Source organism: Lolium perenne, chromosome 1, assembly GCF_019359855.2.
Source record: "Lolium perenne isolate Kyuss_39 chromosome 1, Kyuss_2.0, whole genome shotgun sequence".
NCBI classification, from domain to species: domain Eukaryota; kingdom Viridiplantae; phylum Streptophyta; class Magnoliopsida; order Poales; family Poaceae; genus Lolium; species Lolium perenne.
The window spans coordinates 64,053,958-64,067,264 of record NC_067244.2 but is presented as its reverse complement, the minus strand read 5'-3'; the positions used below and the strand labels follow the sequence as shown (position 1 = coordinate 64,067,264).

At 45.5% G+C, this 13,307-nt stretch overlaps 2 protein-coding genes across 2 annotated transcripts; both read left to right on the top strand.

Moving 5' to 3' along the window:
• Positions 1–591: 591 nt before the first annotated feature.
• Positions 592–4,306, top strand: LOC127295552 (IQ domain-containing protein IQM1). The gene is made up of 10 exons (XM_051325521.2): positions 592–819; positions 1,358–1,781; positions 1,874–1,988; positions 2,084–2,149; positions 2,268–2,356; positions 2,460–2,547; positions 2,648–2,785; positions 2,924–3,016; positions 3,137–3,238; positions 3,345–4,306. Exons 2-10 carry the CDS (start codon positions 1,372–1,374, stop codon positions 3,912–3,914), a joined length of 1,671 nt encoding a protein of 556 aa, XP_051181481.1. The 5' UTR covers positions 592–819; positions 1,358–1,371; the 3' UTR covers positions 3,915–4,306.
• Positions 4,307–11,606: 7,300 nt separating this feature from the next.
• Positions 11,607–12,688, top strand: LOC127342491 (germin-like protein 5-1). The gene is made up of 3 exons (XM_051368479.2): positions 11,607–11,727; positions 11,827–11,952; positions 12,048–12,688. The coding sequence occupies exons 2-3, from the start codon at positions 11,838–11,840 to the stop codon at positions 12,578–12,580; spliced, it is 648 nt and encodes a 215-aa protein (XP_051224439.1). The 5' UTR covers positions 11,607–11,727; positions 11,827–11,837; the 3' UTR covers positions 12,581–12,688.
• The last annotated feature ends 619 nt before the right edge of the window (positions 12,689–13,307 follow it).

Here is a 13,307-nt window from a genome sequence, read left to right as displayed (position 1 = left end):
TAATTTTGGAGTGCGAATATTCCACAACTAGTTACGCCCGCACCGCATTATCAGATGTTGCACTTTCGAATTTTCAAAAATTGTGAAATAAAATCGTGGACATGGGTTATGTTGTATCTTGTGGACATATAAAATTTAGTTCCAAAAAATGATCATATGTGACCTGTAGAAAAAAGAAAAAACCAAAGTCAATAGTATTCTATAACTATTCACATATCATTTGTCTTTTTTGTGCAGGCCAGATATCTTCAAAAAAATTAATGAAACTTTATAGATGCATAGTACACAACATAATATATGTCTCCGATCTTTGTTTGGAACTTTTAAAAACTTGAAAGTGTGACATCCGATAATGGGATGCGGCACCACTAATTGCAAATGAGCGTTTCCCTTAATGAGTGTGAATATTCCGCAACTAGTTGGCCTTAATTTTAGCTCTGGGGAATTGAGAGCCTTCGGGACCAAGCAGGACCTGTTCAGAAAAGAAACCTTTGACGAGGTGTAATCTGAAAGAACATTCAGCGCGGCGGGGTTGAAAGCTGCAGCTCAGCAGCTGCGTGTGCAGTGACCTGCGAGTCTTGGGTTTCTTGGGCAGCAAAATTCCCCTTCCATTTTTTCCACGTCTCTGGGGGGCAGTCCAACTCCAAGATTCTAGTACATATAAAAGAGGGAGCAGTGACCATAGCCGTCTCTCACATTCGAACCCAATTCCAAAGATTTCGCTCTGCTCTCGACTCTCGAGACCTCCTTCAGCGCTTCCCACCCCTCCTTGACAGAAGTATCCAGTTCTAGCCTGGATTGCCGCCGCCACATCAGCAGGTGAGGAGGAGCATGGAGTTCTTGATTAGATTGCTTGGAATTTGATCGAGTCTTGTTCTTGGGTTGTGTTCTTGCGGGGGTTTGGAATCGGTCCATGTTCCATGAGGTGCTATGGCAGAGTTATTTACTCCCTTATCTAAGATTTCAGGCTCTTGTGACATTCGGTTGTTTCTTAGCGTCTGATATGATGCTTATGCAGCTCGTTTTACTTTGTTCTAGGTTTATGCAGTTCTAAACACAGAACTTCTGATGATATCTGCCTGCAGGCAATTTCCATCTGTTGTTAGTTCGTACCGTTTTGGGGTTGTCTTATATTTGTTTAAGAGGATTGGCTGCTTTGTTGCATTCATCTTTTTCAAGCTGACGTGGTGGCAGTTGTAGAATCGTTCAACGTGTTGGTCTATGGTCATATTTGCCGGCTGGTTTAAGTTGGTTTTTGCTCTTCTGTCTGAGTACTGACCATGTCTCAGGAGCAGAATTGTCTTGAAGGTTTTCACCGTTTCAGCTGAAACTGACTTCGCATGTCTGAAATTTTCAGCAGAGGTTCAGTTTATGGGATTGTATCATCGCGCATGGTCTGAACTACTTGGTACAGAGATCTCCAACCCAGGGATAGACGGAATCAACATGGTGAACAAAATCTCTTCTCCTAGGGATGAAAAAGAGAAGAACATCAAAACGAAAGCAATCTCCAAGGGCAGGCTGATGCACTCACTGAGCTTCAAAGAATGGCAAAGAGGACAGAACGCCACATGTCCAGTGGAGCTTAAGAGCATGCCGGCTGCGATAAGCATTGTCAATGACCGGAGAAATTCTGATCTTTCCATGGCATCGACCCCCAAAGTTTCATCCAGTCCCAAGTGTGAACTTGATGCCGCAGCTGTGAAGGTTCAGAAAGTTTACAAGAGTTACAGGACCAGGCGAAACCTCGCTGATTGCGCGGTCGTCGTAGAAGAGCTATGGTATGTGTCAGTTTCTTCAGTTGTCGAGCATTGGAACAGTAAGCTAACCTTAGTGTTGACAGATTCAGAAACTAAGTTTTGACTAATTTCAGGTGGAAAGCACTGGACTTTGCATCACTCAAGCACAGCTCGATATCATTCTTCAACGGCGAAAAGCCCGAAACCGCAGCGTCACGGTGGGCGAGGGCAAGGACAAGGGCTGCTAAGGTGACTAACATTTGTCATTTTGTCAAATTGGGCTCGTGATGCCTTGTCTTTTCATTGAAATCGCAGCTGTATGACGCCATTGTTTGGTGGTTTAGGTTGGCAAGGGGTTATCGAAGAACGGGAAAGCTCAGAAGCTGGCATTGCAGCACTGGCTCGAAGCTGTAAGTCACATGCTACTTAATTTTGGCACTAAACTAAGCTTAGTATGTACTAGCGTCCTACTGTCTACTGAGATTGTTGCATATTGTTTACTAATGTTGCCTGTATACGTTTGGACAGATTGATCCGAGGCATCGATATGGGCACAATTTGCATATCTATTATGATGTATGGTCCATGAGTGAGAGTACAGAACCATTTTTCTATTGGTATGTAGAATTGACCTTATTATACCTATTTTATAGGCTTTAAATTAATGGCAATTTAAAAACCTAGAACTAATGATGTGTTATTATCTAACATAATCAACAGGTTAGACGTTGGGGAGGGCAAAGAAATAAATCTTGAGAAGTGCCCCAGGAGTAAACTTCAGAACCAGTGCATCAAGTACCTTGGGCCAGTATGTTTCTTCAACTCTCACATGAAAAAAAGTTCTCAGAAAGTTTAGATTCAAAATATCATCTGATCATTACTTATGTATTTCTTGTTCTGAATTACAGCAAGAAAGGCAGCAGTATGAAGTTGTTGTGAAGAGTGGTAAACTTGTCGTCAAACAAACTGGGGTTCTTGTGCACAGTTCAGATGACTCCAAGTGGATTTTCGTCCTCAGCACCACGAAAGCATTCTATGTTGGCCAGGTAGATAAAAACAATCTTTTCACTATCTTGAAATCTATAGTACCAATAGGACGTGGATACACATGGCGTTTATTCAACGGTCTATACAATTCTCTGCCCTGGTTCTAAAGTTTTCGTGTCTGCTTTGACCATGTGCAGAAGAAGAAAGGATCGTTTCAACACTCTAGTTTTCTAGCTGGTGGAGCAATAACGGCTGCTGGAAGATTAGTGGTCAAAGACGGAATTTTAAAGGTATGTTCATATGGAGAAAAATAATGCATCTGGTTTTTTATACTACCATAATAAGCAACATTAGGGGATGACCGAGTTTTGTCAGGTATAACTGTGCCTGATGCTGTCCTATTTCTTCAGGCAATATGGCCATACAGTGGTCACTACCTTCCAACGGAAGAGAACTTCAGAGACTTCGTCCGCTACCTTCAGGAGAACGGCGTCGACCTCACCGATGTCAAGGTAAAATGAAGACCATGCCCATGTCACTAGTACATAGTTCTTCATAAGAATTACTGCTACAAGAAGTCACCAGAGTTATGACACGTCAACTCTCTATTTGTTTCAGAAGGGTGCAATCGACAATGATGACGAGTACCTGAGCAAACTTGACACCGAGCCTGAACAAAATCGGCACAACAAAGCAGCAGCTGCAACTGCAGCTGCAGTTGCTGAAGATCTCACCGCGATGGAGTCTGAAGACGTTCGCACCGGCGACACAGACCACGGAACCACCGACTACGGTGACATGAGCGAACCCGAGGACAGCGTTGCCACCCCGGCGAACTCGCACGCCACCGACACCGAAGAAGAAGAAGAACTGAACGATGTTTCAGAGCAGAGCCCGTCGGCAACTGCCGACGGGAGCAAGAACCACCTGACGTGCCGGTGGTCGACGGGCACAGGCCCACGCATTCGGTGCGTGCGCGACTACCCGCAGGACCTCCAGTCCAGGGCCCTCGAGCACGTCAACCTCTCGCCGAGACTCGCCGGCTCGCCGTCCAGGAAGAGGGACCCCGTCCCCTCGCCGCGCCCCAGCCCGGGGATGATACTGTCGCCAAGGCTCTCCTCCGTCGGGTTTCAGCCCCGCACGGTGTCCCTCAAGCTCCCGGACTTCAAGAGGAGCAGATTGCAGTGAACATTTTTCGTGCGTTCGCGTAGTAGATCAAGAATTCAAAATAACAAACTGGTCAATTTTTTATGGAAGGCCAGTGATTCTTTGTAGCTAGGTTAGCTGATTACTTTTGGAGAACATTATTGCGTGTTAGCACTAGTCAGCTTATAGATACTGTGTATTCTTTTCTTTTAAAAAATTGTATTCTTTTGTTAAGACATCTCATTTTTTGTATGCTCTACTTTTCCCAGCGTTGTTGTTGGAGAATCTCTTTCACAGTCTGAGTATTACCAATGATGGTTGTTTTCTAATTGTTGCTAGCCTGATCTAAAACAAACATCATGACTAGCTCTTGACATTACGTCGTTGTAGAGACCATGAGTAAATTATATCATTCTGATATTATTATTTTATTACTATCTCCGTCCGAAAATGATGGCGTGGATTTATCTAAATTTACATCCAAATTTAGACAAATTCAGGGCTCGTTGTCAGTATGTTAATAAAAAGTGGTTCAGTGATATATTAACTAATTGGCCGAGAACTAGAGACTTAAGAGCAGAAAAAATAGGAAAATTTCAACATCTCCCAAAAAGAGATGTTGGTTATCTTTAAGAGAAAATTATCTAGCTTGCAAAGATACATCGTCCTTGATCGGGAAAAAAAGTATATAACTCTTCGGGAATGTGCTATTTTAGGGATTCCTACTATTTTTTTAGTCGATACAAATTGTGCACCAGGTATCTAAATTCAGATAAATCGTGACATCACATTCTTAGAAACCACAATACCAACTTGGTAGTAAAAAATCTTGTGGCTTAATATAGAGAGTTCACAACGATTGGATTTATGTACCGTGATTTCAAAAGATCAACAAATGATTAAGTATCGCATTGAGTATTTTAGGATACATACAAAGATAAATCACTTATCAAGTACAAATTTATCTTTAACCTGTTTTTTAAAAGATTGATTTTACTTGCTAAGCTAGCCGTGCCGTTCTGAGTATCCACACGAACATAGGCACTACTCCTATCTGTACCTCATGTAGTACTACTATTTAGAAGACAAGAGAATGTAGTCCCCCTTATATATTGGTCCTAACCTCCTTGAATTAGCAACATGTGACTAAAACTGCTACTAGAAATACCCAGGAACGCGCTCGCTGCTGGTTTGGGCTGCCTTATGTGAACCACTTGTTTGTTACATGTTGATCATATACCCCAATGTACTAGCCGGATTGTGCCATTGACTTGTGAATCATGGTGAGTGGCCTATATTCACACATTAGCCATATATGGATACACACCAAAGTCGCAATGGGAGCATGGATGTGTCAATGTGTGTACACCTGCACAAAGCAGAAGCGGCAACCAGCTCTAGCTAGCTACTATCTCTAGTTCTCTGCCATGTTCGTTGTGGGCGATGAACTCGTAAAGGGCTAGAACCACAAAGTGGGCGCCACCCCTGCTGTCTTTCTCTGATGGTGTCTTCTTCTTCCTCGACGCTTACCCTTGTTGTCATGGTTGCCTTCATCCTAATAGGAGCACCCATATACTAACATGGCTGGACTCCGACACCAAGCGAGGGTGGCCATGACGGCTGAAACAAGGGGGGGGGGGGGGGGGGGGGTGAATGGTCGCTATGCAATTTTTATCCTTTTCAATTTTAGTGTGATGCGAAAGTAAGGTGATAGCTTTGATGTTAGAGGTGATCCTAGTATGATCCTAGTCTAGTGCAACAAGCAAAGGAACCAAACATGATAGTAAAGATAAGAAGCGGGACAACCGGAGGGTGCGGAGACGGGGCGAGGTTTGTTTCCCGCAGTTCCTCTCACAAAAGGGAGTACGTCTGCGTTGAGGAGGTTCTAGCCTCACACAAGAGGCTAGACGTCCACACCACGAAGGAAGGCCTCACCTTCTTCCTCGAGAGAGCTCCACAAAGGGGCTCCCCCTTCTCCACTAAGGCACTGGTCGAGGCGGTGGTTCCTTCACAAGGTTGGGGCGAGCTCCACAACACTAGGAGGCTCCCAACACCCTATGGGGCTAGCACAACTCCAAGCTAGCCTCCATATGAGCACTTCCTCCAAGATCCCACCATAGGAACCCTAACACCAAGATCCACTAAGGACTAGCAAGTATTGGTGAAATCTCTCTTGGTAGAACTATAGATCGGGGCCTCCTCAAGGTTTGAGCTCAGCAACAATGGAGGAGAGAGAGAGAGAAGAGCTGAAATCGGGCTGGGGAATAAGGGGCATTTTTATAGGGCCCCTCCAATCCAACCGTTATGTGCAGTTTCCGCACAAGCGGTACTACCGCTCTGGATTCGAAATCCCCCCACAGATTTAGCCACATGGACTCACAGTGGTAGTACCGCTTGCGGTACTGCTTGAGGTACTGCAATGACCTTTGTGAGTCCCTGGACCCTCGCGCGGTACTTAAGCGGTACCACAGCGGTGGTGTCGTAACTTGCGTTACAGTGCCTAAGCGGCACCGAGGCGGTACTACCGCTCAAGGTACCGTAGAGGTATCGTAAGGCTCTCTGTGGGACTTTTCAATGCAATCTTCCAGAGCGGTACTGCGGAGCGGTACCAATAGGGTAGCGGTACTACCGCTCCTGGTACCGGTAGTACCGGTCAGGCAGAAACTGCTTTTTCCTATTTTCCTCTCCAACCATGTCACCTCGCGACACACACACAAAACCAGAAAATCTATAAGCTACGCTTCAGTCTTCCGATCATGACGTGTTCAGCGAGGGCACCGTGCACTTGCTAATCTATCAAAGACAATCTTTACACACGGTTAAATACATTCAAGTGTTGTTATCAAACATAGAAAACACGGGATATAGACCTTGCTCTTTCAACGGCCTCGTCAACGTCAAAGTCAATGTTGTTCCATCCCTCTGTCCACGCCATCTGGTTCAAGTAGCTCTAGGGTTCAAGCTAGGACGCCTAGATCAAAGAGAGCTAGTTGGTGACATCTACAACAGAATATACAAAAATAATTACAACATGTATATATAACGGAGTTAGCAATTAACCGCTTTGACATACATGCTTCCACTCACACCAACATTCCTCTGATGGTGTCGTAGTGATTTAGGATCCCAAGTCGGCCAATGAGCTTTAGCATCACCGCTAGTCGTCAAGTGATACGGGCAAGGAACTCCTTGGCAATGACTGGATGTGCTTCTCATCTGCTATTGGGCGGTCTGGGAAGGCATCTAATTTTTGGTTGATGTGAGTAGGTGAATTGTCACCCCCTTCATCCCTCTGTAGGTTTAGCGAGGTGGCTTCGAGTTTGATCTTTTTTTATTGCTCTTGTAAGGTGTTGTGAATAATCTAATAAAAAAATCCGTGTGCATCCTTTGGATGTAGAAGCTGGGCGATATTTCCCCCGTTTCGAAAAAAAAACATGCACTTAAGCCATATATACCATCTCACCAAGCCTTGCAAAATAAAGTTAGACGTCTACGGGCTTATAGGTGAAAACACGTCACCACTCTATAGATTTGTTGTCCTGCTCATGATGGTTGCAGGTGCGGATACGTGGACATTAGTGAGACTACAAAGACGGATTTATCTTTATGGATCGGATCTAATCCAAAAAGGCACCAACTTTCGAACAAAGTAGATATGACCAACTCCTTGCTTAACCCGGTTTGTTCATGTGAATTTCACCCCAAGCCCAATTGATTTCAAATCAAAATCAAAATCGATTCACACTAGAATCAACCACAAAATCGGAGGATTGATCCAATCAACTGTCTCCCACACATCTTATGTGCACAAACTAGGACAAATAAAAAGAAGTCGGAGCTCTAATACCACTATTAGGCCACGTCGGTACTAGTGTCAGACATGAAAACTTCTCCCGTGAGCACGGGCCATGGCACCGCCCTGGAACCTGTTGAGGAGAGAGGCCATAGTTGTTTACCCCTACACGCGCATGTAAAAGGTCAAGGAAGCGCGTTACTTGGGGCAGTGAAGAAGACCCCACATTTATCTCCATCTTCCTTGCCTCGGGTGCCGGCTACTTCTCCGATGACCCCGCCGCCCAACATCTCACTTGCAGCGCCTCTGTCGACTCGCACACGAATAAGAGTGGTAGCAGCGAGGAAGTGCTAGCATCTTAGCTGTGAGGGAGGGGTAGGTGGAGGCCTGGGAAAAACTTGCCTTCTAAGGCACTTAGTCGTCTGTCTACTCCTTCCACCAATCCACTATCCTTATATAGGGAGTGGGTGACAGGAAAACTCAGGTGCCCCGCATTCCAAACCCAAATTCTAGCCTACTTGGTCCAACCCACTAGCCTATCATGGTCTGGTCTAGGTCGAACATGAACAAGTTCCATGTTAGTTGAATATTCTCTATGTGATCTCGTCCTCTTAAGTGTGTGATCCCATAGGCTGTTAGTAAGCCAGGTACAGACAAAGTCATGCTATGCGCTCAAGACTGGCTCTGAACAAAGTCGTGCGTAAAGTGGAGTTGCACAAGGACCGCTAGCCAACATTGGCTTCTGGCAAAGCATAACGACTCCTAGATACCTACGAGTTGCCTATCAATGTGCCATACTGTCTGAGTCCCTTTGCCTCACAATATTGATGTAAGTCCTAGACGAGTGACTCGCCATGTCAGTGCCAACTTAACTCTCTTTTCTCATATCCATGATATGTGACCATGTTTGACTCAATTTTTAGTCGGACAATCTCTATTAATACTTAATCGAGTTGCGCATCCATGCTTTCAAATCATATCACACGAGAGGACCCAGAGAATATCTCTCCGTGGCAGAGGAGAAAATTACGTCTTGGTGCATCTATGTCACACGACTTGCTTCCGAGTCGGTCCAAGTACTACCTTTATAACTACCAATTACGGAAAATGTTTGGCGGACTCAAAGCCAGCTAGTCCACAACCAAACCAAACCATGTGATCATCTCATGTCTAGGGATTCCATTGCTCAAGTCAAACACATGATGATTTGCTCATGCTGAATTGATCTTTAGGTCAGTACGGCTTGCCTAACTCTTTGACATTGCCATTGCAAGTCGGTTTAGTATCTATATGCCCTACGACAGGTGGAACCTAGTTGTCTTGCTGAATTTGTACATTAGTCGGTATTGTGTGTCCAACACAAGCTCAAAGAACTAAGGATAAACATTGCATACATTAATTAAGCACAAGATTCCACATTCGGATCATATCCGGCTACAAGTGATATAGTCGATACATGGACTACTTAAAGTTAAAGATACGAGTCGGAAAGTGGAGCCTATAAGGCACCATTCCTAACAGTGACCACATTGGCCTTAGACACCAAGCCACTGGGGATGGAGATGTCATGACCGAGGCCTCATACGGGCGTGGTTCAAGATCGGTAGCGAGAAAGGAGCAGGTCCTCCCTAAAGTATGGCAACAACAACAAATGGGTGGCAGCAATGTCGTGCATTAGAGCAGGGCCCAACTCTGGGGGCAGTAACGACTATGAGACAACCCAGAAAAATATCCACGGAAAAACACATCGTGAGGGTTTTGCATAGCAACTTCAACATGACAATCAAGACGGCCAAGGTTTCAAGAACTCCAAATTCTCTTGGTCATAATACCTCATCCACTCTCTCTTAATGAACACATTTAGGATCCTATTGTTTTTTTTAACAGAAGAAGGGCCTCGAAGGACCCGGAGCTGCTTATCCATTGTACAACAAGCAGTAGGACCCAAATAAGAAAAAAAATACACCCATGTCCAGATAGTTTACAGAAAGAACCCCAGAAGATAGAACTAGACTGCAATGTGGTCCTTCCTCTTTGCATCTCCAGGCAGGAACCAAGATCGACGAAACAGGGGACTACACCTCTTGGATCGTGCATCTCATCGCGCCGCCGGCTCCAGCCTTCGTCGGAGGTCGTCGCAGAAGCCCCACCAAAGATACTCTGCCTCCTTCTTGGCGCGACGGTCAGAAGGTAAGAAAAGAGCTGGCGTCAATTAGATGCGTACGCTCCAGACGGCCGCTTCTCGGCCAGATACTGCAGCTGGACGGAGATCTCCGTACAAGGAGCTGCTGGTGATGTGCTCTTAGCAAACCTGCTGCACCGGAAGCGATGACAGCAACTCCAGATCAGAGAGGCGCCTCCCCTAGTCAAGGCACAGAGCTGCAACTCCACTGCTTCTCCTCCATCACCACAATGGCACAAGGAAGAGGAGAAAACTGCAAATGTGATTTGACCAAGGAGACTCGCGAGCTTATTAAGGGGGAGGGAGCTTCGGCCAGATCCACTCTCTACCACCGTCCTCCATGGACGCCAGCACAAGAGGTGCTTCCGCCGCATCTCCGCGCTGCTCGCCAACGCCAAGAAGCTCCAGGACGGCATCGCGCCATACGCCACATGGGCAGACTCCAAACTATACCTAGACCACCTAATATGCACATAGTGAACCCAACTTCCATCCGCGTCCGCACTCCAGGCGGCAGCGCCGTCGGAGGAAGAAGGAAGAGGAGTTGGGAGCTAGAAGAGGCAAATCATATATGCCGACCAGGTCAGTGGTTACCGCGCGCCGCACACCCCCCGCATGCGGTATGGGCCGGCCTGGTCTGCCCAGTACGTGTTGTTTTTTGTTTTATTTTCTTTTTTGTTTCTTTTTCTTTTTGTTTCCTTTTTATTTTCTATTTCTTTTTTCTTTCTTGAGATTTAATTTATTAAATTTAAATATATTTTAAATGTAAAATGTTCTATCTCAAATATTCGAAAAAAATTCAAATTCGAAAATTGTTCAAGTATAAAAATTGTTCAAATGCGAAAATTATTTAAGTATAAAATTGTTCAAATTCGAAAATTGTTCAAGTATAAAAATTGTTCAAATACGAAAAGTGTTTAAATATGATATTTTTCAAATTTGAAATTGTTAAAAATGTTCGAATTCAAAAATTGTTTAAATTTAAAAGTTGTTCAAATTTAATAATGTAAAAATTTGGAAATTGTTCATATATGAAAAATAATAAATTTTGAAAAGAATTCTAGTTTAAAATTTGTTCCAATTTGAAAATTGTTCAAGTCTAAAAATGTAAAAAAGTTGTTCGAGATCGTGGGCCGAGCCCAACAACAGCCGGGGGGTGTGCGGCTCCTCGCTCGCCACCGAGCAGGTCGGTCTAAAGCATACACCCATCCCCCCCCCCCCCCCCCCCCAATTGTGATTTTGATTTTGCTCGATTAGTTTCTACTGTATGAGCTATAGACCGAGTCAAACAAGAAAATTCAGTTGTGAAAATCGTAACACATTATCTGTCCGTATCTCCCAATGCCACACTGCCTGGATTAATGCATAAGGAAACTTAGAAGTGAACAACAAACACAATGAGTCATTGAGTGGAGTATAATGATATACTTCTTTCTTTGCGATCATATGGATAATATCATACTCTTTGAAATAGAACAACCCTACTACAAGTAACACTTCTCCACTGAGCAAATGATAAGAGACCAGCCCATATGGACCCACTAGTTTTTTCTTGTGAGCAAACATAGAGCCTAGCTACTAAGTTGGTGAAATGTCATGTTAGCCAATTGAGGAAAACGTGGAGTAGTGCCTGCAAACTTGATACTCGGCATGGAATCGTGAAAAATAATTAATGAGTTCGATCGGATCCTTCTTCACGCCCTCGTATCAATCCTCTCTTATAAATTGAAGACCACAAACACGCAAAATCACCAACGACAATATCGCGTCGATCTGATAAAAGATATCACATACACACTTCCAAAATAGGAGTCTGCGTTGGCCTTGAAACACAGTATAAAATCTGCATATTGTCAACTTTCCAGGGAGAAGTCCCCGCTGTACATTCACACCACCCCTACTCACTGATGGAAACTCAATAATTTCCTTGCATCATATCTAATCCTGCAGCCGTTGCTCCTTGCACATTTGCTGATCAGGAAGACTCGCCATGGCTGCGATGTTGCTCTTAGTGGCCACGCTCGTCGCTCTCGGCTCCGGCCGTGGAGACGCCTTCGACCCCAACCCTCTCCAAGACTTCTGCGTCGCCGACACCACATCCAAAGGCAAGGAAATGCCGTGCTAGCTTGTGTCAATCCTTGTTCTATTTCGTACTTAACTCGTGATCCTGACGATCGTATCTCCATTTTAATGCTTGCAGTGCGCGTGAATGGCCTGTCGTGCAAGGATCCGGCGGCCGTGGTACCCGACGACTTCTTCTTCTCCGGCGTCGACAAGCTGGGCGGCACGGCCAGCAAGCGCTACGGGTTCTCCGCGCTGTCCGTGCCCATCCCGGGCCTCAACACCCTGGGCCAGTCGCACGCCCGCGTGGACGTCGCGCCGGGGGGCGTCTTCCCGCCGCATTACCACCCCAGGGCCTCCGAGACGGCCGTCGTGCTCGAGGGCTCCGTCTACTTCGGCTTCCTCTCCTCCTACCCGGACAACAAGCTCTTCGCCAAGGTGCTCCGCAAGGGCGACGTCTTCGCCGTCCCGCACGGCCTCGTGCATTTCCTCTACAACAACGGCACCGCGCCCGCCGCCATCTACGCAACGCTCAGCAGCCAGAACCCCGGCCTGGTGCTCCTCGGCGACGCGCTCTTTGCCGGGGCGCTCCCGGACGATCTCCTCGCCAAAACGCTCCTCACGGATAAGCATACCGTGGACCACATCGCCGCAAACTTCAGGCGGTCTTAACCAATGGACGTGCCACGCTTGCCATGTACTAATTATTCTATTTTCTGCGGGCGAAATGATTTGTATCACCCGTTTCCAATAAAAATCTGCAAGATATTTCAAAACTAAATGTTGGTAGCTATTTCAAGATCTTCCCTTATCGACCTTTTTGTTTCAAAAAAAAATCTTCCCGTATCGCCAATATAATGTCGATCTGACGATTACAACACAGGCACTTTTTAAGTGTTAGCAAGAGAGCTGCTAAATCTATTGATTAGAATGGGAAACAAAAGATACAGATTACAAGGAAAACCGAAACCAAAAAACATACAACACTCGGTTAATTAAAGGAAAATTGAGAACAACGACAACGACCACACACGAGTCAAAAAACATTAAGTAAACATTATACACAACATTAGGTCTGTTAGTGAGAGGAGAGAAAATCAGAACTAGCTTGAAAAACTCTTGTATTTCACCTCATCAATTGTTTTTGCATTCCACCGTACCCTTCTTTACAGAATTCACTGTCACCAAAACTTGGTCGTTCGAGGTTGATCATGCAATGTGTAAATTGCGTAAAAAATTGTGTAAATGTGTCGCGGCAATGCCGAGGGTACGTCATGCCGGTGACTGGCGAGGGTTGGCGTCATGGGTTGCGCTAGTGAAGGTCAGCGCCTTGTGCAACACTGCTAAGGGTCGGCGGTGTCGGCCAGGCGGGGAAGGATGCTGGCTTGGCCGCGCGGGA

Coding starts and splice junctions, on each gene's coding strand:
- LOC127295552 (XM_051325521.2), top strand. CDS start 1,372: ATGGGATTGTATCATCGCGCATGGTCTGAACTACTTGGTACAGAGATC. Junction 1,989..2,083: donor CAAGGACAAGGGCTGCTAAG/GTGACTAACATT, acceptor TTGGTGGTTTAG/GTTGGCAAGGGGTTATCGAA. Junction 3,239..3,344: donor TCGACCTCACCGATGTCAAG/GTAAAATGAAGA, acceptor TATTTGTTTCAG/AAGGGTGCAATCGACAATGA.
- LOC127342491 (XM_051368479.2), top strand. CDS start 11,838: ATGGCTGCGATGTTGCTCTTAGTGGCCACGCTCGTCGCTCTCGGCTCC. Junction 11,953..12,047: donor CGCCGACACCACATCCAAAG/GCAAGGAAATGC, acceptor TAATGCTTGCAG/TGCGCGTGAATGGCCTGTCG.